This window comes from Aphidius gifuensis, linkage group LG1 (genome assembly GCF_014905175.1).
Source record: "Aphidius gifuensis isolate YNYX2018 linkage group LG1, ASM1490517v1, whole genome shotgun sequence".
Classification (NCBI taxonomy): domain Eukaryota; kingdom Metazoa; phylum Arthropoda; class Insecta; order Hymenoptera; family Braconidae; genus Aphidius; species Aphidius gifuensis.
Genome location: NC_057788.1, coordinates 24,004,005 through 24,030,928, shown reverse-complemented (window position 1 = coordinate 24,030,928; position 26,924 = coordinate 24,004,005). Strand labels below are relative to the sequence as shown.

At 24.9% G+C, this 26,924-nt stretch overlaps 6 protein-coding genes across 13 annotated transcripts in view; 2 read left to right on the top strand and 4 right to left on the bottom strand.

Moving 5' to 3' along the window:
- LOC122855320 (protein Skeletor, isoforms B/C) overlaps positions 1 to 1,034 on the bottom strand; it is a 136,372-nt gene extending 135,338 nt beyond the window's left edge. For 3 of the 5 annotated variants that reach the window (XM_044156604.1, XM_044156593.1, XM_044156613.1), the window contains exon 1: positions 1,005 to 1,024. The gene's annotated coding sequence lies outside the window, so the exon portion shown is untranslated. Of the gene's footprint in view, positions 1 to 1,004 lie in introns of all 5 variants that reach the window. The other 2 variants (XM_044156628.1, XM_044156620.1) reach the window with 2 other exon arrangements.
- A 5,262-nt stretch (positions 1,035 to 6,296) lies between these two features.
- LOC122855102 (cytochrome P450 307a1-like) lies at positions 6,297 to 14,688 on the bottom strand. 3 transcript variants are annotated; one of them, XM_044156281.1, is made up of 6 exons: positions 14,579 to 14,688; positions 11,710 to 11,814; positions 11,080 to 11,215; positions 8,730 to 9,346; positions 7,780 to 8,108; positions 6,297 to 7,617 (listed from the first exon to the last, which is right to left on the bottom strand). In XM_044156281.1, the coding sequence occupies exons 5-6, from the start codon at positions 8,033 to 8,035 to the stop codon at positions 6,437 to 6,439; spliced, it is 1,437 nt and encodes a 478-aa protein (XP_044012216.1). In that variant the 5' UTR covers positions 8,036 to 8,108; positions 8,730 to 9,346; positions 11,080 to 11,215; positions 11,710 to 11,814; positions 14,579 to 14,688; the 3' UTR covers positions 6,297 to 6,436. The 3 variants fall into 3 exon arrangements, with proteins under 3 accessions (XP_044012216.1, XP_044012201.1, XP_044012208.1); XM_044156266.1 differs by having other exon boundaries at positions 7,780 to 9,346; XM_044156273.1 differs by lacking the exon at positions 11,080 to 11,215 and having other exon boundaries at positions 7,780 to 9,346.
- LOC122855124 (cholesterol 7-desaturase nvd) lies at positions 10,124 to 15,283 on the top strand. 2 transcript variants are annotated; one of them, XM_044156293.1, is made up of 6 exons: positions 10,124 to 10,573; positions 13,114 to 13,344; positions 13,416 to 13,570; positions 13,638 to 13,801; positions 13,907 to 14,085; positions 14,582 to 15,283. In XM_044156293.1, the coding sequence occupies exons 2-6, from the start codon at positions 13,255 to 13,257 to the stop codon at positions 15,191 to 15,193; spliced, it is 1,200 nt and encodes a 399-aa protein (XP_044012228.1). In that variant the 5' UTR covers positions 10,124 to 10,573; positions 13,114 to 13,254; the 3' UTR covers positions 15,194 to 15,283. The 2 variants fall into 2 exon arrangements, with proteins under 2 accessions (XP_044012228.1, XP_044012236.1); XM_044156301.1 differs by lacking the exon at positions 10,124 to 10,573 and having other exon boundaries at positions 12,051 to 13,344.
- A 106-nt stretch (positions 15,284 to 15,389) lies between these two features.
- Positions 15,390 to 18,638, bottom strand: LOC122855085 (mucin-5AC-like). Its single transcript, XM_044156244.1, has 4 exons — positions 17,419 to 18,638; positions 16,552 to 17,337; positions 16,250 to 16,391; positions 15,390 to 16,163 (listed from the first exon to the last, which is right to left on the bottom strand). The coding sequence occupies exons 1-4, from the start codon at positions 17,973 to 17,975 to the stop codon at positions 15,795 to 15,797; spliced, it is 1,854 nt and encodes a 617-aa protein (XP_044012179.1). The 5' UTR covers positions 17,976 to 18,638; the 3' UTR covers positions 15,390 to 15,794.
- On the bottom strand, positions 18,262 to 19,886 carry LOC122855095 (cell growth-regulating nucleolar protein). Its single transcript, XM_044156254.1, has 2 exons — positions 19,646 to 19,886; positions 18,262 to 19,569 (listed from the first exon to the last, which is right to left on the bottom strand). The coding sequence occupies exons 1-2, from the start codon at positions 19,777 to 19,779 to the stop codon at positions 18,768 to 18,770; spliced, it is 936 nt and encodes a 311-aa protein (XP_044012189.1). The 5' UTR covers positions 19,780 to 19,886; the 3' UTR covers positions 18,262 to 18,767.
- A 157-nt stretch (positions 19,887 to 20,043) lies between these two features.
- On the top strand, positions 20,044 to 26,778 carry LOC122855076 (ubiquitin carboxyl-terminal hydrolase 8-like). Its single transcript, XM_044156237.1, has 12 exons — positions 20,044 to 20,271; positions 20,379 to 20,654; positions 20,725 to 21,050; positions 21,132 to 21,945; positions 22,027 to 22,190; positions 22,265 to 22,397; positions 22,470 to 22,613; positions 25,016 to 25,252; positions 25,335 to 25,439; positions 25,520 to 25,732; positions 25,805 to 26,154; positions 26,239 to 26,778. Exons 2-12 carry the CDS (start codon positions 20,406 to 20,408, stop codon positions 26,369 to 26,371), a joined length of 2,868 nt encoding a protein of 955 aa, XP_044012172.1. The 5' UTR covers positions 20,044 to 20,271; positions 20,379 to 20,405; the 3' UTR covers positions 26,372 to 26,778.
- The last annotated feature ends 146 nt before the right edge of the window (positions 26,779 to 26,924 follow it).

Genomic DNA, 26,924 nt, shown 5'->3' with positions numbered 1-26,924 from the left:
ACTATCAACGCAATTGCGTCATTTTCAACATCAACATGAGCTTGTACTTATGTATTTTATACTCAATGCTGTGCCATAGCTTGTTTATTATTAATCAACAAAAAAAAAAATAAACTTAAACCAAAACCAACACGCTGTTCATCAAATAATACTTTAACAGCATCAACAATACTCACAAAATTTATGTTTGGCATCTATCTTCACATACCATTAAATGCTGTTGTTACTTTTTTGTTTGTTATAACATAAGATTTCAGTTAGATTCTATATGTTATATAGTTTTGGAGTCTTCAATTATACGATGTTGTATTCACAATTCATTCTATGCTACCAGATGTTCATGTTGTTGCTATTACAACTCTTCCAATTGATGATATGCTTCTTCATATGTGATCATATGAATTTATATAAAACATCCCCAGGTTCATCAGCTGTAAACAATAAAAACACCATCTTTACTATATTTTGTGTTTATAAAGCTGAAAACTCAAAGAATTATTATTAAATGTAAAACGTTAATTATAAACAACCAATTGTCTTGTATACGTTAACGCAAGTGCATCATTTGCAACATCAACATAAGCTTGTACATGTAATTATACTCAATGTTGTGTTCATAGCTTGTACATTATTAATTAACAAACAAAAAGAAATCAAAACGTAAATAATGCCTATCAAATGATGTTTTAACAGCACCAACAATATACTTATTACTTAGACAATTTATGATTGGCAGCTTATGTTTACATACCATCAAATGTTGTTGTAACTTTTCTTATTGTTATAACATGAGATTTCAATTGGACATCTACACGTTCATCAACAGCTAAACAATAAAAAAAAATTAATGTAAAATAAATATAAATTATTTTTTTTTAATAAAAAGGAAATGCATTATCTGCCAAATCTACAATTCAACAATTTACACATTGTTGTTCATTTATTTATTTATTATTATATTTTTTATTGTTGTTATTATTATTTAAATAAATAAATAATATTACCTTTGTTTTTTTTTTCAATATCACCAGGTCTAACAAATTTTTTTTTGTTGCTCCATTCCATTGTCAACTTTTGGTTTTTTTTTAAACCTAAAAATTAATAAATTATTAATAAATTATTGATAAATAATGCATTGAGACTAATATTTATGCTCAAAAATAATTTGACAACATTAAAACAGCACAACAATGGACTTTATGAGTATTTTTTTTTTTTTTTAATAAAATTAATAATTATTTGTCCAAAAGATGGAGAGGTTAGGTTGCCGTGCATTAATAAATTAAATTGTTTAAACATTCAATTGTTTGTTGTCGTGATAATTTATATAAATAATTGTTCTAATAATTAATCCGAGCTAGTAGACTGTAAAAATTATTTGGAAAACGATATTTTTTTACTCACATGAATAATATTGGCCGGCTTTGGTTGGCGTCCCTTTGTCATAAACTTTATTTGCAAATATCTTTTGTTTTACGTAACATTGAGCAATAATTATACATTTAAATGATAGACAAACGTTTATTCAACAATAATATCACAAATTGACAATTTATTGAACACTTAAATTGCACCAAAATATCCGATTTCAACGGACGCAGCGACCAGGTACCAACACGACGACCAAGAGGGGAGTAATCAAAATGGCCGCCAGAGGCAAAAAAATTGACAAAATTTTTTCAACAATAACTAAGTAATACTTGTTTTAATTGTTAGATAATAATTAATAAAAAATATCAGTAAAAGACTATAATGAAATTTATTGTTATTAATTAATAAATATGTTTTTAAAAAATTAACATCTGTAATACCGACCGACGTTCAATTATCATGAAAACAAAAAACCATAAATAAATAACAACTGTTATAGTTAATAATTATTCAACAGTAAATTATCAAAATGTATAGTAACTGTTGTTTATTAACAATAATAATTTTCGATTCATTGTTATTGTAAAATTATTCAATAATTTTTCAACAAAAAAAAAAAGATGGCGCCCTTTTGTATTTTGGGTACCAGTTAATTCAAATATCCTATTTTTTAAATATTTTTTTACCTAAATTTTCAAATTTTTTTCAACTTAAGAGTTTCAACTTAAGTTTTTTCTCTTTCTTTTTTCCTATGTCTTTTTTTTTTGTCACCCACCCTCCCCCCCACTATTATCAAATTAATTAACTTTTTTTACATTGAGTTTATTGATAAATTTCACAAGTCTTGGTAAATATTTATTTTATTGGCCACTTCTCATTCAATTAAAAAAAAAAAAAATTGACAGTATTCATGAGTCAAGCAACACATGCATTTCAATGAACTTGTTTAAAAAAATATATATATATTAAAGTACTATATGTTATTAATAAGCTATAAAAAATGTGGTGATTAGTGGACAAAATGGAAATAATTCAAATAGTTTTGTGCTTTATCTGGATTTTTACAATCGACAAAATAAATTCTGATGAATCTAATTACACAAGTGAACAATACACGACATCAAAAGAATCTTGGTCAGTTTAATTATTTAATAGCATGTTAGTATATTATTTAAAAAATAATATTTCGATAAAATTTACATGATGAGAACAACAAGTGTTATGAATGTAAATTTTTAAAATCATAGGATTAATTTTAAAATTATAAGATTAAAAAAATTTTCATGTAAATTATTTTCGAAATTAAACTAAAACAAATATTTATTATTATTAAAAAGTGTGTCATTCATTGTCTTGTGTGAAAAATGATGACACACTTTTATCGCAATGACCAACAACGTCAGCAATGAAAGCCGAGTATTGGTTTTATGTTCTTCCTGGGAATATTTTATCATATAATATTTAAACTATAAATATTTTAATTATTTATCATATTTTAATTTCATAATATTTATTAAATAAATTCATTTTGTATTATTTTTTTTAGGTCCAGTTTGCGTAATCAAGCAAAAAAAAATTTATCACTTTCATCATTAATTTTTCAAGGTGAGCAAATTTATGAAAATAAAAATGACAAAAGAATAATAAATTTCGAATCAGCTAATGATGAAAAAAAAATATCAAAACGATGTCTTGCATTATCACGAAAATCCAAAGCTAATGATAATGACAACGACAATAATAATAATAATAATAATAATAACACAAAATCACGCGTAGCCAAAGACATTAAAAACAAGGTCAAACTTATAAAATATTCAAAGCCTAATAAATTAAAAAAAGACATTAAAATAAAAAAAGATAAATCACATGATATTGATAAGCAACGACAAATAAAAATAAATAAAAAACATTTGACAAAGTCTACAAAAACATTAGCTAATAATAATAATGACGATGGTGGTGGTGATGATGATGATGATATACCAATAAAAAAAAAGCCTAAAAAACCAAAGCTACCGGAATACCGTTGTACTTGTATTCAAAGTTGCGATGATGATACAAATGAAAATAAAGATTTAAATAAGGAAAAAAATCCACCAATTTTTGGACCTAATATATTAAAAATGGCTAAAAATATAACATCATCAAGCAGAGCAGCAGTTGTTTATGATAAATCTATCCAAAGCGTACTTTTATCTTGTCCAGTTAATGCAACTTATTTGGATAAAGATGGAAACCCTTTACCACGTGAACAAAATGTAAAAAATAAAAGCAAATGTAGATTTGTAATGATTCCATGTGGATCACCATATTATAATACGATACAGGATGCTCTCAAACCTCAAAATAATGAAAATTTATCAACAACAACACCATCAACCTCAACAACTTTACATGCTAATTATCCACCAAATTTTCCAGCATATTATCCACCAAACTACCCACAAAATTATCCAGCATCAAACTATCCACAACAGCCTCGTCCTCCTCCTCCTCCTTCTTTTTCTTCAACAACTCCAGCCTCTTTTTATATTATAGGAAAATCTCCTCACAATAAAAATTATCAACATGATCAAAGTTATCCCCAGCAAGAAAACAATAATGAAGAATCAATTACTGCATCTATAAATCAAGATGATAATTATTCTGAAAATATGGAAAAAGATGAAAATAACGAAGATAATAAGAAAACACATCAAGAAGCTTCGGTAGAAGATTATTCTGAAGAAATTAAAAATTATCATCATATAAATAACAACAACATCATCAATAGATTTGAACAATTTCGGAAAAATAAAAACAACAAACGTGTATCACCAGAAACAATTGGAAATGAACACTTGAATGAATTGAAAGATTTAACTGGCTTGAATCATCAAGATGTAATACTACTACGTTCATCAATATACCAAGCAATTTATAAATTATCAACGAGTATTGTTGACAATGATGAAAGTAAATTAAATATTGAACCATGTGATAAAGTTAAATCAGTTCAAGGTCTTGGAGATTTATCAATAATTCAGGAGCTTTTTAGTATACCAGCAATAAAAAATATGCTAATCAATACAGTTAAAAATATAATTTTAAAATTAACTGGAGTGTCTAAATGTTCATCACTGGGAAAATTAACAAATAATAAAATTGCTAAGGCTATCAAGATTGTTATTGGAGGTGAAAATTTTCCAGAGCTGTCGGAAAAATCTCAGTGGAGTCTGACAAATGATAATTCACGACACTCTATTTCAGAAATAATTGTTGAATATTTAAAAAAAATTAATGAAGATATCAATTCAAAAGATTCCAACTTTATTAAACCAGGTGTACGTAATATTATTTTCAATTTTTTAATTAATTTAATATATCGAACGAAAAATGTCGTGGAAAATGCTTTAAAATGGAAAGAACTTGACAATTATTTCAATGAAGATAACGATGACAAGTATTATTTTTTATCATCACTTGAAAAAAATTTACCAACAGAATATTATTCATCTGAAGATGAACAATTAGAATGCAAGAAAAAATATCGTTCGATTGATTTACCAATAGACAATGATAAAAAAAAACAGTTGGATGAATTAAATCATTCAGATGAAGAAAAAAAAATTAATTCAAAAACTGATGAAATAAATGGGGATGTAACAATTATACCAGAAGATGATTTTGCCACGAAATATCAACTGAGTCTAAATTTTCAGTACGAAAATGAAGATGATAAAAAATCACAAGCATTATCAACGAGTTTTGATGATTGTTTGGATAATAAAAACAATGCATACATCAAAGAACTAATGAAAATTCATGGTATATCAAATGGTCTACTTAATGCTGATAACAAAAATCATCTGAAAACACAAAATAAAATGAATAATCCTTTGATAAATCATATGAGAAGTACTGCTGAAAAACGACTATATAAAAATATTGTTAAATATAAAAAAAAATGTGACAATTTAATTGATGAGAGAAAAAATATGATTGAAAAAATTTTTAAATGGCTCAAAAACATAACAATTCATTCTAACACCAAAAAATAATTTGAACATAAATAAATAAAAATTATATTCGATAAAGGGCAAAACTGTTTTCTAATTTCCTGTAGGTAGATTTTAAAGTGTCTCGAGACAAGTTTTTCTTATCATTTCAGTGATAATCTAAGACTGGTTTATCCACACTCATCTTTAAAAAGGACCTTGATACATCTTCAGCATGCAAACATCATCTAAAATTATTATTTAACGTCCTTGATTGCAAATTTAAATAATATCATAATAATAAATAAAAAAAGATGATAAAAGTGGGCCAAGAAAAGGATATAAAATGTTGTTAGGATGATGATGCAAATGAAAGATATTAAATAAATATAAAAAAAAGATGAAATAGAGACACATTAATTTAAATTCAAGGGCAGCAAGAAGATCAAGTGAGACTGGGTTTACAACATACACGTTATATAAAAGTAAAAAAGGGCCCTTCCTGCAACATAAAAACATACGTAGACGAACCAAAAGAAATTCACTCTTATACAAGTATATATATGATGGGTTACACATCAGGAGGTCGGAGAGATGTATTAACCAGCAAGACGTCTCAGAGTCAAGGTGATCATCTTCTAGACTATATGTATACAACAACACTCATTCCACCTTGTCTTGCGTACATGCTGTTATCTTGGACCGCCCTTCAATCTCTTTTATTTTATTTTTTTATTATTTATTATTTATTTTTTCTTCAAGTTCTTCTTCTCTTATTTCTTTTACTCCCCTTTTTTTTCAATCAACCAAAACCCACCACTCAATAATTATTTAAAAAATTCAGTTATATAAAAGTTTATTGATAATTTTAATAATTTTTATAAATAAATAAAAAAATTTGTTTGACAAAACAATTAGATTTATTTATTAAACATATGTGCAAGATTTACAATTGTCAGAAAAAAACGAATATATTAATAATAATCATAATAATAATAAAATATACTCAACATATATTGTCAAGATAGATATATTCAGTCTTTTGAATTTTTCTTTTAGTTTGTTTTATAATAAAAAATATATATTTAATTTGTTATATTTCTGAGTCTAAATTCAAGATTAAATGAATCAGGTGGTACAGCAACACATGCTGGACGTAATTCTTGTTTAAGATTTTTATCGACTGGATAAATATCATAACGTGTTAGCAATGATGTAACAATAACAAATGCAAAACCCTGAACAAGTTTTTGACCAACACAAGTTCTTTTACCAGTGGAAAAAGGTAAAAAATAAGCTGGTTTAACAACACGAATATTACCATTAGTTATTTGAAAAAATCTTTCTGGTATAAATTGTTTTGAATTTTCACCCCAATATTTTTCACCTAAATTTAATTCATAATTATTGATAAAAACAACAGTGTCTTTGGTGATATGATAGCCATTAATTTCAGTATCTAATGATGTAACATGTGGTACAATTGGTGAACTTGATATTCTTAATGTTTCCCAAATAACAGCATCAGTATATGGCATATCAGATCTATCATCAAGTGTAACAAGTCCATTTAAACGTTCTTTTTTAGTTCCAATTAATTTACATTCATCTTGAATTTTTTTTTGTACATCTGGTAACATTGCCGCATATGCTAATATCAACATAACTAAATTTCCAACAGCCGAATGACCACCTAAAAAATCTTCAAGTTCAAATAATACATGATCCCATGTTAGCTCAGTTTCATCACTTGTTAAATGGAGTAATAATGCATTTGTTAAATCTTGAGGTGAATTATCATTTTTATTATTTAATATTGCAAGACGATCATTTATAATTTCTTTAAGTATAAAAGCTCGTATTTCAGTTGACCAATTACGTAAACTTGCCATTGTTTTACCATATAATGGTTTGAGCCATGGTAAAAAATCAACAGCATATCCTTGATTAATATCCCAAAATATTTCATCATAATTTCTTACTAATTTTATATATTTTTCATCATCAAAATCATATCTTTTTGAGCACATGTAACTCATAAACATATTTCCAATTGATGCTAAAATTAATGGTTTTATTGATTCTTTACCATTTAATATTAATTGTGATTTTGGTTGTTCTAATTGTGATAATAATTTATTTGCTTCAAATGACCCGTACTTTGATAATTCATCAATTTGAATTGTTCCACCTTTTGGTGAACAGTAGTGGCGTGCCAAAGATCTTCTTTTTATTTGTAAATCTGACCAATCACATAATGCCAATGCTGAAATATTTAAAATATTTTTTTCATTAAATTTTTATATACGCATATAAATTAATAAACTAATTAGTCAAATATATATATATATATATATATATATATATATTTTTGTTATACAATTTTATATTAATAGTTGTAAAAAAAATATAATTAAAAATTACTTACAATTATTTCTATCACCACCAAAAAGTTCATGATATCTGTAAAAATTTGGTCTTCCTCCAAAATGATCTCCTTTTTTAATGAGTACTTCCATAATCAGTTCGTAACTGCTAACAACAACGCATTTAGCAACACCAAGTTGAATTTCATAAATATCCCCATATTCTTTTGATAATTTTGTAAATGCATCAAATGGTCCTTCAGGACCACCAAGTAAATGTAAACTGCCGATAATGGGCAAGCTCTTAGGCCCTTTCATAATCTTCTTCGTTTTTTCATCACTGACCACAATCGCAGGACCTTGAACGCCCAATGAATGCCAGTAGAACAGCCTTCTCACCAGAAGAACAAATATCGTGATGCAGGTCAGGACCATGAAGCAAAATACGAGCATCATAGTTGAAAAAAAAAAAGCTTTTTTTTTTTTATTTTCTTTTGAATTGATTTATATTAATTGATTTAATATTTCAATTGAAAAAATAATTTTTTATTTTTTAATTATATTCAAACTAATTAATGATGATATAAACTTTATAATTTTTTTAATTTTGACTATCACTTTAACACTTAAATCAGCACAATGAATTTAAAACGTAATCAAATAATATTTATTTTTAAATTATTTAATTTAATTTAATTTGAAAAAAAATAAACCAATCACACTTCGGACAGAAGTAAGTAGCAAAAAAAAAATCGAGTAAATTTTAACAAAATGAGGAAATAAAGGTATATGATAATTGTCACAGTTTTTGGAATTTAATTGAAGAATATTTGAAAAAAAATTATATAATTACATGGGACAATTAAAAAGAAGGTAGAAAAATAAAAAAAAAAATTAATATAATGGGATAAAGTTAAAGCGGGAAATAATAAATAGAGGAAAAGGGAAAGAGGCCTACTGTCTCGGAGGGATTGGCTGGGTAGTTAGTGAGACCCACGCGTTTAAGTGCTACCTTGCTACTGAATGAACTGATGATACGCGTTGCCGGGGCTCTTATAGTTGTGGCTGGCTCGTATCAGTGTCTCACTGGCATCATCAACACGTGTACACAACACACCACCACTATGTACTTCATAATTCTTTTTTCCTTTTTTTTTTAGCAACATCAACAATAATCATTCGAAAAACATGTTTTATACACATGTATATATTTTTAAAAATGAATAAATAATTAATAAATATAAAAAATAAATAAATAATAAAAAGAGAAATTAAAAAAGATGCTATTAATGGTGGTAGAAATGGTACTGTTGGTGGTGGTGGTGGTGGTGGTGGTAGAAGTATCGCTGATGACTATTATGATGAACTGATTATAATAATAATTTTTTTTAATAAATAATTTCATAGGATTGGCTCACGAGGTCATGGTTCTTAATTTTAATATTGAGACACCATAATTGGAAACCAGTTTCAATTTGTCTGGATCCTTTCGTGGATTAGATATTATAAGAACAAGTTTCTTGTCAGTTGTCTTCCTGCACGAATTTGCGATTCCACTCTTTAACTTGAGAAGACGGCCCGCAGTCTACCATCGGACACTACGATATTTAGGCATGTGCTACGTACATCCTGCAATTGGTTTAATATTTTATTAATCTGTGAATATTTATTATTATTATCATTAATATTTTTAATCTTATACATACATATTTATATTTTGTTTTTTGTGTTATAAAAGTATCATTTAAAATAGATCAAATATTTTTTTTTATAGATATGTATCTTATCATAAAAAAAAAAAAAAACAAAATATGATATACAAATTTTTTTACTGGGTCAAATAGTTTATGAAACATTCGTTAGTAAGAAAAGCATTCATTTTGTATTAAAAAGCTCTTCTTTTTTTCACGTATGCAATTTACGTTTTATTTTTAATTTTTATTTATTCATTTATTTAATTATGCGATGCTAATGCTTTTTTGTATTGGTCTGTTAAAAAAGATTTATATCAATATCATAATAATAATAATTGCCAAAAAAAAATCCATATTTAATATTTAAGAAAAAAAAAATATTATAAACGAAAATATTTATATTATTGAGTTTCGAAATTATTCCTGTTTTTTTAATTTCTTATTTTTACGTTTGAAGAAAATATTACGAAAATTATTATAGACAGAAAACCTTGAACTTCTCAAGGTAGCTCCTTTTAATTAATTTTTTTTATTTATAATTAACCCAATGAACCTGACCTTGAGAATCATTGTCACAAATAAACGAATGATAAGAATACAGTGTTTCGAATTCGTGTAAAAATATAAATAAAAAATATAATTATAGACTTCTAATAAAAAAATTTAAATTATTGAATCATTTTCAATTTTCTATTTTAATTTGTATATCTGTCGAATAAAATTTATATTTAGACTTTAATCAGTATCTTTCTATTAATATATATAAAAAAACAATAAATATATGTCTTTTTTCAAGTTTCGTTTTTGTCCATTTGTCTTAAGCCTCATTTTAATTTTTTTATTCTTCAAACTTATTTATTTTTATATAATATTTTTTATTTATTTTTTTCCAACTTGTCTTTTGGTAGCTTTCGGTTTCATCTTTCCTTCGATTCGTTACTTGTACACGAAAGAGTTGTACGTGCATTTTATGAGTTAATATACTTGAGAACGAAAAAAAAAAAATTAACCAAAGGAAATAAAAAGTTTGAAAAAGAAAATAAAATAAAATAAAGCTGACCAAAGCAGAGGGACATCAATGCATAATATAAGTTATGTATATAATACAAAATTTCGTAACGATTTAATGCTAAAGAGTTATTTATATCCAAAAATTTAAAGGGTGAGTATTAATAATTTACTATTTTATTTTAATTAATTATTGTAGATAAAATATACATATATTTTTTTAAAAGTGGCTTGGCATAGGTATGTGTTTATTTAATTTATTCAAAAAAAAATTATACGTTTATTTAATATAAAATTTTTTAAGTCAAAGAAGTCGATAAATGTTTTCATATCATTAAGAATATCATTAGTAAACTTCACCTTGAATATTGACTATTTTTAAAATATGAAAAAAAAGCTTCATAATTTTTTTTTTATTAAAAGACTATCATTTAGTGCCAAATAAAATAATATTCAATCGATTGATCAGAATCAAAGCTTATATTTAAACAGAAAAAAATAAAATATAGATAATACTTTTAACAAGTCACAATTGGAATTATTTTTTGTCTAATTATTTAAATAAAATAACAAAATTTGCAAATTTTTTTTTTTTTTTTATATTTATCTGAATACTTTATTATTATTCCAATTTTTAATTTCTTGCAATTTTGCTTTTACCTCGTGTTTCGGTTGTCGTCACTAGGAAATGCTGGCTTTATCGTCATCTCTGATATCATATTTATTATTTGTTGTTACACATCATCAGACGTTACGTTTTTAGTTTCTTTTAATTTATTTATTTTATTTTTTCATCCTAAAATTTAAAATGACATTAATAATAATATATATTGGACATTTAATCTCTCAAGTTCATCGCATAATTATTATCGCATACTTAATTAATTATTATTTGTTTTTTTTTTTATTTTTTCGAGTAAAAAAATTAAAAAAACAAATATTGCAATTTCGAAAAAAAAAAATTTAAACAAAGATGATTTAGCAAAAATTAATGAATGCCTTAAATACGTCATTAAATTTGACACAAAATATTTTATTAATTTACCGTTTGAAATTGACACCCAATGCAACTTTAGCAAAAAATTATTTTTTGAATTCATTTTTAAATAATCTATATCGTCTTTTTGACAAAAAAAAAAAAAATACTTGTAGCATATTTTTATTTATATATGAAAAATTGAAAAAACAAAAAAATGTAATGCAGTAAAAAATAATTCAAGACGCGTAACACTCTTCAGCAAGTAATAAAATCCGGTTGTAATTTAAAGAGATAAAAATAAAGTATCGTACCTATAAGGAAGAGTCAGTCAAGTTCAGGGTCTTCAACTTTTCTCATGTATCATCAAGTTAGTTGAAAAGGAAGCCTTGCATTCTATCCCCATGTCCTTGAAAATTCTGAAAATATAAACAAACAAATAATGAACTTGACTTAAATAATCAAAAAAAAAAATATATATATAAACAAACAAAAAAATCAACATTTTCTAGTAATATAATTATATATAAAAAGCTATATACTCAATTAGATTGATTGATAAAAAAAAAAAAAAATAAATAAATAATAAAAACTGGTATAAAATTATGGTAGAAAAATTAAATAAATCTTGGTAAAGTTGTGTTAAAAAGAAACAGGTATATCCAAAGAGACATAAAATAAAAACATTCAAAAAAAATGATAAACGTCGATATACTGGACAGGAATAAATTAAAGATGTTACATGGCAGCTGCATGGAACCAACGAAAAACTCATTGGGTAAATTTTAAAACAACTATTAAAGTGGTTGCTCTCAGTGCCTCATAATTTTCAAGTTGCATTCTCACAACTTGTCTTAAACTCATCTTCACTTTTATTTTCGTTGATCGTATCCTCACTTGGGCACTTGTGGTTTGTAACGATAACGATGTTTATGTATTCGATGTACGTATACTTTTTATTTTTTGTTTCACTTATTTTTCTACATACACGCACTGAGAGATACAATTAATTTAAAAAAAATATATTATTTTTCTTAGTTTTTTTACTGACCAAATGATGACCAAAAATTAAACTCATTGCAACTTCTTTTCATGTTGGTAATAACATTTACCAATGACCAAGTGTCATTTTATTTTATATCCAAGCATCTTATGACGTTGACCGTTTATAGCTGCACTAGAAACCCGTTCGAAATAAATCTTTATTTCCACGTGGGCTTCATTATTTTCTTGTACATATATTTTTTTAATCTTCTTCTTGTTCTTTTATTTGCCTTCGTCAACTGAATCCTCTTGCTTTTTTTTTTCTCTTTTAATTCTCTTTTCTCTTTTTCCTTTCGTTTTCCCTGATGTGTTTTCTATTTTTTCAACTGATAAAGCGTTGTGTCGAATTTCTTATATAATGGGAAAAATTTAACCGTGTAAAAGAATCCCAAGTGATTTTATCTATCAGAGGGAAAAATCTCACTAGCTCGGTCTCAATGTACAACCTTCGATAGACATCTATCTACTATTTTTGTCGATTCGTTGAGACATACTCAAAATGTAAATAAATTTTGGATCTGTAGATTGGCGAGGAGATAATCGACTGACCGACAACCAACGTAATATTAATGCATTAAATTGTATAATTTTCAACTGATCGTATACATATATATATACTGCGGTTGAATTATATTGAAATTTGATGTTTAGAGAAGTTAAATTTTTTTTTTCAGAGAGCTCTCGAGTATAAAAGCAAATGTGGACTACGTGATAATCTTCATTTCTTTGGGATCTTTAAAAAGCCTTGGATTATAATAAATTATTCTCTTCCTTTAATTATTTGAATTTATTAGATAGTTTTTTTTTATCAGACGATGTTTGAAATATGGATATTTATTGTCACATTGTTGACTATTATTTTTATTATCTATGTCAGCTTCTTTTGGAAAATTAATTGGATTAAGGTAAATTATAAACTTATATATATATTTAAAACAAAAAAAAAAACATATTTAATGAATATAAAATATTCTAGGGGCTTGATAAAAATTTAAATAAACATAAAAGAAAAATTGGTGAATTACCACCAGTTTATCCAAATGGATGGTTTGCACTTCTTGAAAGTTATCAATTGGCAAAAGAACAAGTCAAACATATAGCTGTTCTTGGTGAAAATTTTGCTGTTTTCAGGTAAATATATATTGTTTATTTATATTAAATAAAAATATTAATAATAATTGTTGTCTCAAAATTTTAGAACTAAAAATGGAGATGTAAAAATAATTGATGCATATTGTCCGCATCTTGGTGCAAATATGGCAGAAGGTGGAAGAATTATTGATGATTGTCTAGAGTGTCCTTTTCACAACTGGACATTTCGTGGTGATGGCGAGTGCCAGAGCATTCCATACGCGGAAAAAAGTAAGCTCATCAAGTACAGCTAACTCTTGTTTTTTTTTTTTTAATTTAATTTTTATAGATAAGCTTGAAAATAAATTATACAAATATTATTTTTATAATTTTTAGTACCACCATTAGCAAGAACCCGAGCTTGGAAATCATGTGAAATAAATAATATAATATTTGTTTGGTATCATGCAGAATTAGCAAATCCTGATTGGATGCCAATGTCTCTTGAAAAAATATCATCAGGCAATTGGTGGTATCATGGCCGAAATGAGTATCTCATTAACTGTCACATTCAGGTATGAAAATAATATAATCAATAAGCTTAATTATGTTTCAAAAGTAGATCAAAGCCTTGAAAAATTTTAACTAATTATTATGTTTTTATTTTTTGTAACTAAAATAAACTAATAAAACATTATAAATATACATTTACTAATAACTCTACTGCGTAAAATTTTTACAAATAAAATTGATTTTTATTTTTAAATTTTAATATTTATAAATAATAATAATAATATTCGATTATTTAAATAAAATTTTAATTTTAAAGTTGACCGACTTTATCATATTAAAAGACTTTAATCTTTGACCGTGAAACATTATGTTATTTTTTGATTATGAACTCTAATGATAGAAAAACAAAATTAATTTTAAAAGATTTTGCTATTATTAGTTTGATATAAATACGTCATTGATAAGATAAATTTAAGTTTATAAATTTTTTGATAAATAATTATTTTTATATTGTCAAAGTGATAAAAAAATATTAAAAATAAAATTTATATTTACCAGGAAATACCAGAAAATGGAGCAGACATAGCACATTTGAATGCAGTACATGGTCCAGCAATGATTATCAGCAAAATTTTTCCTAGTTTTGCTCGTCATTCATGGTCCGGTGCATCTTGGTCATTAAAAAACCATGAGTTTAATGAAAACAAAACATCGGCTGGAATAAATATAAATACCTATGATAATATAACAGATAAACATCGTGCAATTGTAACATTAAATCATTCATTTTCAATATTTGAAAAATATTCAATATTATGTTTAAAAATAAGAGGTGAACAAATTGGACCTGGTTATGTTGAACTTTTTTTAGAAACATCAATTGGTACTGTATGCATTCTTCAGACTGTAACACCAATTGATAAACTTGTTCAACGTGTTGTTCATATGATATATTCACCTCCACTTCTTGGTCCTTATGCAAGAGTAATATTTATTGGTGAATGTTTAATGTTTCAACGTGATGTCAATGTTTGGAATAAAAAAAAATTTCAAAAACGACCAACACTTGTACGTGAAGACAAAACAATAATATCATTTAGAAAATGGTATTCACAATTTTATTCTGAAAATAGTCCAACTTATAATTCTGTAAAATCTCTTGACTGGTAATTAATCTCAAATTACCAACAGTATTATCCATTTCTTTTTTTTTTTTTTTGACCACTTCTTATTCATCATTAATTAATCCATTTAAAAATTAAAAATACTGCAAGTGTAAAATAATAAATTAGTTTTAAATGATATACTATAATTAAATAATTAAATTAAATAATTAAAGTTAATTAAATATGAAATATTATAATTTGATTGATCTTTTTTTTTCAATTTATTTTATTTCTCAAAACCCAAACAGTTGATGAGTTTAATTATCTTACCTACACAATATATACTTTTTTTTTTTTTTTTAATACGAATATATATTTACGTGTAAATTATCACAGGGATATGCTTTGTTCTACAGATTAATATGATTTTTTTTTTTAATTTTTTTATTTAACCGATTAGAGCTGCTGTAATAGTGAAAAATACGACTCGATTAAAGTTCAATAATACCAACAATTATTTAATTTTTTTAAAATAATAATTTACGAATTAATCATGAAAATTTAATACGCTTAATACCTGTGACTTATTTTTTTTCTTTTAGTTGACACTTATGTATAGATGTTAATATATATATTAAAAAAAATATCAGTTAAATTATTTAATATTATTGAAGAATAAAATTTTTATAGCTGCGCATTGTACGTAATTTTTTACGAAATGACCATACAAGATCAGTTGGTTGAATGACAATTGATATATCACGTCCAACAGCACGTAATCTATCACTTGCACCGCCGTCAAATATACTCAATGGTTTACCATTAACTTCAGTTAGTGTCCAAGTTGTATTTGAACCAGATGGTGCTGATGGATTTGTTGCATCAGCAAGTTGTGGTAAACCAGCACTAAGTGCAACACCAGTAACACCAGATACTTCATTACCATTAACTTCAAGACCAAAATCATCATTATCTGTGCGTTTTCTCAGTGTCATAGCTCGAGCATAAGGTAATCTTCGTACAATAACTTCAACCTATTGATTCAATATTAATAATTAATTTAAAGACAATTATTTTTTTTTTTTTTTTGTTTTGTTAAGAAAAATAAAAATCTATTTACACGTGGTGTTGTTATGCCTTTTAAGATATCTTTTATTCCATTTGCATTTGATGGTACTTGTCCAGCAACACTCAACACCATATCTCCAACATGAAGAACATTGTAAAGTTGTGGATGCTCTCTTTGTTTCCATCCAGCAACCCTGATGATCAATGTAACATTAAATCTTACGTTGATGAAAACAAAGAAAAATAATTATTTATCTACTTTTATAATATTAAAAAATTTAAAAAAAAAAACAAACCCCCAAAACAAGATTAAATTAAATAATTAAATTAAAAATAAAATAAAAAAATACTCACCAAATTGATCCAAAAGTATCAACAAATGCAATACTATCTTTGCAATCGCGTCTTCCTAATTTTAATCTAACACCAGCACGATGATTCATTTCTCTTTTTAATTGACAAATTTGTTGTTCGCGTAATGTTAATATTCTTGATAAATTTGATACACTTGGACGATTGATTGATTCAGTAGTCTCTGTAGTATGACTGGTTGATGATCTTGGTAAAGGTTCAGATGAAGTTGAACTTCTGTATTCCATAAGTACAGCATATCTTTCATTTGATGGTTCTGGTTGACTAGGTACAACTGACAATGACAATGATGATGACGAAGACGAAGACGATGTTGAAGATGACGATGATGTTGGTGGTGGTGGTGGTGTTGGCTGAGGTGTTGGTGTCGGTTGTGATGGTGGTGATGAAGATGATGACGATGATGATGTTATTGTTTCTCTAGGTATATTTCTTATTGGCTCATCTATTGATGATGGTGTATAAGATGATGCCATAAAAATACTTTCATAACTTGATTCATCAGTACTTGTTGTTGGTATTGAACGTGGACTTGGTGTTGGTGGTGATGTTCTTTGTATTTGTGATTGTACTGGTCTTGTACGACGTTCTTCAATTGATATGTCTTCAAATGTAAATATCATTGGTGTTGTTTGGGGACTTTCAACTCTTGCTGGTGAATTTGTTGAATTTGGAGTACTAATTGATGGTGGTGGTGCTGGTGCTGGTGTTGGTGTTGGTGGTGGTGGTGATGTATCTATTGTTGAATTTTGAAGTGAAATATTTTCTCTATTGAAAAAAATAAAATAAAAAATGCATTATTATTATTATTATTATTATTATTAATTTCAAAAAATAATAAATACTTACGATGATGATATTAATGATGGTGGTGGTGGTAATGGACTTGTTGGATCTCTTGTTGCAATACGTTCAGGACCACGTGAATAAAGATTTTCTTTTGGTCTTAGAATTTTCATATCAGTCAATTTTCTTGTTATTAATTGTACCCAATCCAACATACCTTGATATGTTGGTGCTGCTAATCTTAATACTCTATCATCATTAAAATTAATACAATATTCATAATCATGTCTTGATGTTGCACATAATGTTGGTGTTACATGTTGTATACCACGTAATGAATTTGACCATAATGGTGAATGTGTTGTTGCATGTTTTTGATCAATAAAACCTTCAAGTTTTGGTTCAATATCATCATGTACACAAAATGATACCCAAAAACGACTTGTTTCTTTATCAGTTTTATCTGTTCTTCTTAACCATCCATTTTTATATATTTCACGAAATTGTATTGATGTATCAGTGGATGTTGATTGACCAGGTTCTACCATTGTATCTTCACTATCACGACGATGATCACTAGGTCTTGCAAGTTCAGTTAATAATCTCACAGCTTGTAACATTTTAATTAATTATTATGGACGGTTTATCTTTACTATTATTTTTTGCTATTATTATTATTATGGACGGTTTCTTCATATTATTATTTATAATTATTGTTTTTATTTTTTATTCAATTTTTTTTTATATGTATATCATCTAGATGACTTAATTTAAAAGAAATTAGATAGCTGTTAATTAGACCAGATAAATCAAGTGTCTTTAAAGTTACACTCTCACAATTAATCATCATTGTTTGACTGATAAATTTGATGGAACCAGTGTTTATGAATTTTTAATGATTTCATATTGTTTTTTTTTGTTTCTTCTAAATAACAATAACAACAAATGAGTTTAATACTTTATAAGGTAATACAATAATTATATGTCAATACTATGAGCACAAATACATTGGTAATATTGTTAAAACACATAAACAATTAGTCACCATATTGTTTTGTTGTTATTTTAGTATTTTATTTTCTTATATGCTGCACGTCATTGATCTTATTGACATATGTCAAATTCTTTTTCAATTGAGTTACATATCACGAAAATGAAATTTTTATTTTGCAATTAAAATGTCGTTACATATGTAATTTTTTTTTATCTCTTTTTATCGCTAATTTGACAAATGGTGGAAATTTTAAAACAGAGGGGAAAAATTTTTTTTCGACACACATTTTCATAATATCATAATATCTCAACGAGAGTACTATGAAGCTTCTTGGAAATTCATAATTATTACCGATAAAAAAGAAAACTATATTTTTATTTTAATTAAAAAAACATTTTAATTTATTATGCGATTGTTGTTAACATTTAACAAGTTTAACTTTATTATTATCTACAACTAAATTTGTTATTTTATTTATTTTTTTGTCAAAACGTGAAATAGCTTTTTCTTTATCAACACTATTTTCAACATGATTTAAATATTTTTCTATGACTTTTTTCTTTAATTTTTTCAAAGACATTTCTTCTTTATTTTCAATGACTTCAAGAATATTTTTTTTCCAGTTGAATTTTTTTATTTCATTTGATTCAACAGCTTGATTATCATCTGATTGTTTTTGACATTGACGTTTTGCTGCTGGTTCATCAACTTCATCATTTTTAACTTCAGTATTTTCAAGTACTCTTTTCTTTTTCTTTTTCTTTTTTTCATTATCTTTATCTTCAACTATTAAATCACATTTTTCTTGTGATATATTTTCATTATTTTCATTTTCAATAATAGTAATTTCTTCTTTTGTTGACTTGCCATTAGTAACTTGAGCTTCAGATGTTTTATTTTCAGCTGGTCCCTTAAAAGCAGCTTCCATTTTAACCCAACAACTATCAACAACATTCATATTAACTCTGTATCCCATAACATTTTTAACAAAATTTAAATATTTAGCTTTTTTTCTTGGAATATTATCATGTTTTGACAATGACTGAAGCATTTGTTTTTCATCTCTTGACAAATTAGTTTCTGATTCAAGTACATTTTTAACAACATTAATCCATTCTTGTTGTTTTTTTTCTCCTTTATTTGCTTTTGCTTGAAAATTTTTACCACCATATCTTTCAGCTTCTGTTATGCATTTGGTATGTTCATCATATTGATCTCCACTTGAAAAAAAAACAATTAATTAAATAACAAACAATATAAATTATCTAGATACTATAAATTATTATTTTTACTTACAAAAAGTCTTTAAAACAATCAACACAAGTTAATGATATTCCTAAACTACGAGAACGACATTGAAATTGATAATGCTTTGCAACTTTTGGTTTTTGTAAAGAATCACCACAATGATTACAGGTAAAAACAACCATGTTTATCAATTATATCTTGAACGTCAATTTATTTAAAATAATTTATTTATATTTATTATTTAATAATAATAAACAATTACAAAGTTGTTGTAGCACCGACACGTGTTGGTGATTGTTAACAATTGTTAATTTATTTATAAGAAGGTTAACTCATTTTTAATTTCTGTCAGATGGTGTTCTACATTATTTCTACGTAATTAAATGCAATTAAATTCAATAGATGTCGTTACTTGATAACTCTAAAAAAGACATTTAATAATAATCATAGTAATCAAAATGGCTGCCCATTGAGGTTGAATAATAATAATGGTTCAACCTGGTTGAATCATTTTCTGATGACGGTGATGGTGACAGCTGATAAATTTGTATTATTTCATAGATAAATTAAATTTCAATACATTCCTAAATAACTTGTACAACTTTTGCCGGCTTAAAAATATTATAAACTTTAATATTTATCTAGTTTTACTTGCAATCATCAAGACAATTAAGGTATAGATATATTTTTAATTCAACTTGACTCAATGACAATGTTATTGTCATAATAAATACTTAATTTAATTTATTAAAAATACATTTTTATTTTTTCTTTTCAATAGATACGTAATCTAACAGTACTAGTCAAGATGCCAAGTGATCCACTAAAACTTGTTGAATTAAAGAAACGTGCAGTATTAAATGTACGAGATAAAAAAATAAGTGATTTGGTACCACGAATGGATAAAATGTTAACAACAGGTTTAAGTTATAAAGAAAAAAAAGACTATGATAAAGCATATATTATGTTAACAAGATATGTTGGTGCATATGAATTCATACGTAACCACAAGGATTACAAATCTGCTCCAGAAAAATATAAATTACCAAGTCTTCATGTAAGTTTTTATATACAATAACAACTTAAATGTTGATATTAATCATTAATATATTTAATATTATTTACAGTCAATAAATGATGCTGTGACGTCGTTAGAATATATTACTGATCATCTAACTAATGAATATACTTTAAATTCATCATCAAATAATGAAAAATCAATTAATGGTAATTCTATTGATAATGAAATACTTAATTTACCTGAAACACCAACTGATGAACCAATCAATGATAAACCAGATGGTTTTATTTGTTGCAATGATTTTTATAAAATGACCAAAGATCCTGGATTAAAATATTTAATTATTGATGTTAGACCAAGTGATGATTATGATAAATCAAAAATTATATCTTCAAAAGTTATTAATATTGCAGAAAATTACATTAAAGATGAGTAAGTAATTTAATTGATTGATAGTTTATTAGGTTTGATAAGTATAATTTACTTGAACAAAAAAATTGATTATTTTTACAGAAAAAATAGGACATCAGGAAAATTTGAAAGAATTCTTGGAGCTGGTAATCGTGATCATTATCATTTATTCTTAAAACGTAGTAAAAAATGGGTTAATAAAATAGTATTATTAGATTGGTCAACAAGTAAAGATAACATAACACAAGATAAAACAGTATCAATTATGAAAACAATACTAGAAAAATGGGATCAAGAAAAACCAGAAAATATATTTATACTTGATGGTGGTTATAGTGCATTATTATTAACATTTCCAATGATTTTAACAAATGCTAATGTATCAGCACCAAATAATGAAATTAATAATTCTTATGACGAAATATTAGATGGAGTGTCATATCCAGACTGGATGAAAGATATTGATAAATCAAAAATACCACCAAATAATAATATAATAAAAACAGATTTACCATATTCATATGACAATCATAGTGATGATGAATTAAATAACTATAAAAATATATTAAAATTAGATAATGATAATAATGATAATACAATTGGAGTTCATAAATTATCACAAGAAATATCAACAATTGTTATTAAAAATCAAGATAAAATAATGCCAATTATACCTGATCGTAGTGTTAAACCTGTAACAACATTTGATCGTGAACATGCTATTAATTTGACAAAAACGATGGAAGAACTTATTGAATTTTCAAAAAAGCATTTAAAACTTGAAAGACAAATTTATGATCTTGAGCTGAAGTTACATCGTTGTTTAACAACAGATAAACGTTTTTTACAGGATGATGATGATATTGATTTATTGAGACCACAAATATTTGCTGTTAAAGCAACAATTGATAGTATTGTAATTAAAAATACAAATAATATTATTACGTTTATATTATTATTCAATTTTAATCAATTAATTTAATTTATTTATTTACAGTTGGAAGATAAAAAAAACATTCAAAATAAACTCAATGAATTAAATAAACTTAATAAAACTTTTTCAAAGAGTGATTTGCAAACTATTGATAAATTATCAACGGATATAAAATACTCTGAATTGGAATTACACAAAGTGATAAAAGAACGTAAACGAAATCAAGAGTAAGTTTTAATTATTTTATTTATTTATAATTTCATATGTTTTATACAATATAAATTATTTTTTTTTTTTTTAGAAAAATTACTGAAGTTGAAAATCAAAAACAAAAATATCTAAATAATAATGAAATATATTTGGAACCACTTAAATTAGAAGGTTCAACAAATTCTGGATTAAAACGTTCATTATCAAGTCCAAACCTTGCAAAGGTAATTTATTTAATGTTTATTTTTATGATATTTAATAGTTGTTATTATAAAAAATTTATTTAAATTAACCAGACAGAAACATTACGAAAAATACCGATAATCGATAGATCAACAAAACCACCTCCAATTTTAAATCAACAAAATGAAATAAATAATATTCGAAGATCACCATGGAAAGATCGAACAATTAATATGGATCCAGTATATCGTAACGGGGTAAGTTGCTTTTTTAAAAAATATTTTATACTAACCTTGTCGGAAAAACTCGATAAATTATATCAAATTAAAATCCAATCAACTAAATAAACGCAGGTAAATAAATAAAATCATTTTATCTTGATTAAAAAAGAAAAAAAAGATCAATCACCCGCATTATATTCGAACATCGACTTTGAAAAAAAAGAACAACAACAATGAGCTAATGATTTTATCATTATTTCCGTTATAATGATAATAACAATAGTTTCCCCAAGTTGTTATAATAATTTATTTCAAACAATAACAAATTATGTCTCCCTGTCTTTTATAATAAAAATCATTAATCGACATTTCATAGTTACCGGAAACAAAACAACCAAGACTTAATATTTTTTTTTATTTTTATTATTTTTTATTTTAACATGACGTAGCAGTTAACTCTATTAAAGGATAAGCGATTCAGTCACGTTTACTGAATATAAAATGTTACAGAGTAATAATTTTAAATAATTAACGAAAAAAAATGAAAAATTATCCTAAACATAAATATAGTTTTATCAAAAATATCTTAGTTAAATAAATGTATTATTTCCTTCATTTTGATAACATCAATTTAATAGAAAAACTTGTTGATTCAATTTTAATTTTATTTTGCATTTTTATCCTTGATGTTATTAAAATTATTTTAGCCTTGTTCAAGTACACACAGCTGTACAATTGTATTTTGCCTAGGCTTGTGTACATCTGTTTTTTTTTTTTTTTTTTTTTAATATTATTTTTTCTGTAATTTTTCATCTTTATCTTTTTTTATTTTCTTGTTAAAATTATAAAATTTTATCAAGTAATCAGAGATGGCTTGATAATAATAATCGCATGACGCTATATATTTTATATGAGATAATTTTTTTTTTATCACGTGTCAGTCGTTTGTCTGTTCTCGACAGACTTACACGTCATTTTTTTTTTTTTAATTATTTGTTTGTACACACAAACGGATTATTTATCATATAACAATTTTAAATAATATTTTAATTAAAAATATTTTTGATAAGCGTTTTGGATTATTTTTTAATAGTGTGCTTGTTTAAAATTTCAAACTTTTTTTTATATACATAATAATCACAATTTAATATGGTACAAATTAAACTTTTCAACGTAAAATGTAACTGTGTAAGTATAATTTGTCAAGAATTACAACATGTGCTAGATAAAAAGATAAAAAAAAAAATGATTAATTGAATTATCAGATTTTATTTGGAGTATTTCATTGCTAATGAAAAATCAATCAAAGATTGCTACTGATTAACTTCCAGATGGTGCAATAAAATTTAACAGTGGAATTTTTTTTTTTTTTTCATCATTATCAACAAGGTCTTTTTTCTTAATATTTTTATTTAATAAAAATTTTTAAAAAAGTCATGTTTTTTTTTTTTTTAAATGTACTCGGAACAAATAAAAAGAAAAAAAAAATAACAAGGATTAGAAATTTGCAATACAGATAACATGAACATATAAAAGGGGTGATTAAATTAAGCCTTCGATTTTATTTTCCAGTAAATTATAATTTTAAGAAATTATTGAGTCTTGTCATAAAATTTTCACCTTGTTTTTATTTTATATTTTTCTTATAATAATTTTATGTTTTTCTCAGTTTAAAAAATAAATAAAATAAAAGTAATTTTATTATTTTTAAATACATAAAACTTTAATAGTTTTTCTATTGTAGTTTTATTCTATTTTTGTATTAATAGCTTTATATTTTTTTTTTTATTTTTTTATCAAAAGTGGTTTTGTATAACGCAGGTGGTTAAAAAAAAATTATCTGCAACATATTGAAGGCATAAGACAAAGCACGTGTATACAAAAACATAAGTTGAATTTGTCTGGCTTCTTAAATCCAATTTTATTCAGTCAAATCAGTTAGTAGTTTTGATGATGTACGATCCACTGGCAAGCCATATCTGCTTGCTTATCAAAAATTTAAAACACACTACTCGGTCAAACTTCATTATCATTATTTAAAAAAATAATTATTATTATTGTTTTATTTATTTATTAATGTCAATATGGATAAAAGAATTATATATATTTTAATTGAAAAAAAATATAATTATGTAAATGACATAATAATAATTTATTTTAACGCAGAATCACAACGTCAACCAACGTAGCATCAGATTTTTAACTGTTAATTATTTTTTTTCATTTTTTTTAAATTTATTTAAAATGCGAAATAAAAGTTTTGATATGGTCTATTTTCGTAAAAAAATTGTGCCGTTTTATATTACAAGTTATTTTAAAAAGGTGGTTAATTAATGGATTGTTTTTTTTTTTTTTTTGTTATTTTAATAAAATATATAATTTATTTAAATATTTGATTTATTAAAATAACTCATTATGTTTTATTTCAATTTAAATAGAATCCTGGAATAACGGGTTTGAAAAATTTGGGAAATTCATGTTATATGAATAGTATTATTCAGTGTTTGAGTAATACAACTTATCTTACAAAGTATTTAAATAATGGTGGATATCAGGACGACCTGAATACTGGAAATGACAATGAGACTCAAGGTCGTATTGCTGAAGAATTTGCACAAGTGATAAGGGCATTATGGCGGGGACAATATAGAAGTATTGCACCAAGAGATCTCAAGGTTGTTCAATATCATTTTCTATAAATAAGATATTATCATATTCTTATTATATTATTAACATGTATTTTTTTATGTTTAATAGGATACTATTGGACAATTTAGACAACAATTTCACAGTCATGAACAACAAGATTCACATGAATTTTTAACATTTTTTTTAGAATGGATGCATAATGATCTTAAAAAGGTATATTGATTATTTTTAAATTTTTATTTTAAATAAAAAAAAATAAGGAAAACAATTTTATATATTATTATTTTATACAGGATGAAAAAATAAAAATGGATGGTACAATAACACCAGCTAAAAAAGCTTGGGATAAAGAATTAAAAGGACAATATTCAATAATATCAAAATTATTTATTGGACAATTTAGATCAACAATACAATGTCAAATGTGTCATAAAAAAAGTATAACATATGAGACATTTTCTAGTCTATCAATATCACTTCCAGACACAAATCGTTGTACTCTTGATGTAAGTTTAATTAATTAATTATTTATTTATTTATACATTTATATTTATTTATTCGTTTATTTTTAAAATTAGGATTGCATCGAACGTTTTTTACGTGCTCAAGAAATTCAAGGATGGACATGTCCAAATTGTAAAACAAATCGTGATGCAACAAAAAAATTTGATTTTGTTAAATTACCACCAATACTTATTGTACATTTAAATCGTTTTGCTGGAACAACTATGAAGCTTGAAAAAAAAAATACACATGTTACATTTCCAGTTGATAATTTTAATTTAGATAATCATCTTGTAAATGAAGATGACAATGATTTTAATCGTGCACATAGTTATTCTTATAATTTGTATGGTCTATCAAATCATTATGGTAGTATGGATGGTGGACATTATACTGCATACTGTAAAAATTCACAACTTGATAAGTATGTTATATTAATAGCTTTATTTATCATAAAATAATACAGTTAACTTAATTTAATTTATTATGTTGTTATTTATTTTTACAGATGGTACAAATTTGATGATCAAACAGTAACTGAAATTCAAAAAAACGAAGTTAAAACACAAAATACGAGTGCCTATTTACTATTTTATACGTCTTATCCTTCACAACATACAGCACCGTACATTGATAGATAAATTTTAATTTTCAATCATTCAAATTAACTATTACCATTGTTTTCAAAAGTCTCGATATTATTTATTTTTAAAAATACCAAACAAGTATAGTAAAACAAAGTGTTTTTTATTATTATTTTTTTGTTTTTTAATTTCAAAAGTTTTTACTGTGTAAATATATTTTTAGCTAAGAAAAAAAAAAAAAAAAAGTCACACAAATATTGTTTAACATTTAATTATCAATTTCGCAATATTTAAAAATTTAAATTATAGAAAAATAATAATCAAATGAAATTAATAAAAATAAATGAATCAAGTGAGAATGTGAGAAACAAAAAAAAAAAACGTGCTATAAACTGTAATAATAAACTTTGCATCGATTTAATTAAATTAATTAATTTAAAAGAAAAAAAAAAAAGCAGAAAAAATGAAAATAATATTTTTTTTTTTATTTATATTTATAAAGTAGAAATAATTATTTGTTTATAGAAATAATTATTTGTATGTGCCTCAAAATAAAATGCCTTTATTTTGTTTTTAAGAAATTATTTTATTTCATATTAAAAATGAATTT

Bases quoted from the DNA above. Each gene is read 5' to 3' on its own strand.
- LOC122855085 (XM_044156244.1), bottom strand. From the start codon at position 17,975: ATGTTACAAGCTGTGAGATTATTAACTGAACTTGCAAGACCTAGTGAT. The intron at 17,338-17,418 runs GTAAGTATTTAT...TTTTTTCAATAG, and splicing joins CCATCATTAATATCATCATC to AGAAAATATTTCACTTCAAA. The intron at 16,164-16,249 runs GTAAATAGATTT...TTGAATCAATAG, and splicing joins AAGGCATAACAACACCACGT to GTTGAAGTTATTGTACGAAG.
- LOC122855095 (XM_044156254.1), bottom strand. From the start codon at position 19,779: ATGGTTGTTTTTACCTGTAATCATTGTGGTGATTCTTTACAAAAACCA. The intron at 19,570-19,645 runs GTAAGTAAAAAT...TTTTTTTTCAAG, and splicing joins GATTGTTTTAAAGACTTTTT to TGGAGATCAATATGATGAAC.
- LOC122855076 (XM_044156237.1), top strand. From the start codon at position 20,406: ATGCCAAGTGATCCACTAAAACTTGTTGAATTAAAGAAACGTGCAGTA. The intron at 25,253-25,334 runs GTTGTTCAATAT...TATGTTTAATAG, and splicing joins TTGCACCAAGAGATCTCAAG to GATACTATTGGACAATTTAG. The intron at 26,155-26,238 runs GTATGTTATATT...TTATTTTTACAG, and splicing joins AAAAATTCACAACTTGATAA to ATGGTACAAATTTGATGATC.
- LOC122855124 (XM_044156293.1), top strand. From the start codon at position 13,255: ATGTTTGAAATATGGATATTTATTGTCACATTGTTGACTATTATTTTT. The intron at 13,345-13,415 runs GTAAATTATAAA...AAAATATTCTAG, and splicing joins GGAAAATTAATTGGATTAAG to GGGCTTGATAAAAATTTAAA. The intron at 13,802-13,906 runs GTAAGCTCATCA...TATAATTTTTAG, and splicing joins CATTCCATACGCGGAAAAAA to TACCACCATTAGCAAGAACC.
- LOC122855102 (XM_044156266.1), bottom strand. From the start codon at position 8,173: ATGATGCTCGTATTTTGCTTCATGGTCCTGACCTGCATCACGATATTT. The intron at 7,618-7,779 runs GTAAGTAATTTT...TAAATATTTCAG, and splicing joins TGGTGGTGATAGAAATAATT to CATTGGCATTATGTGATTGG.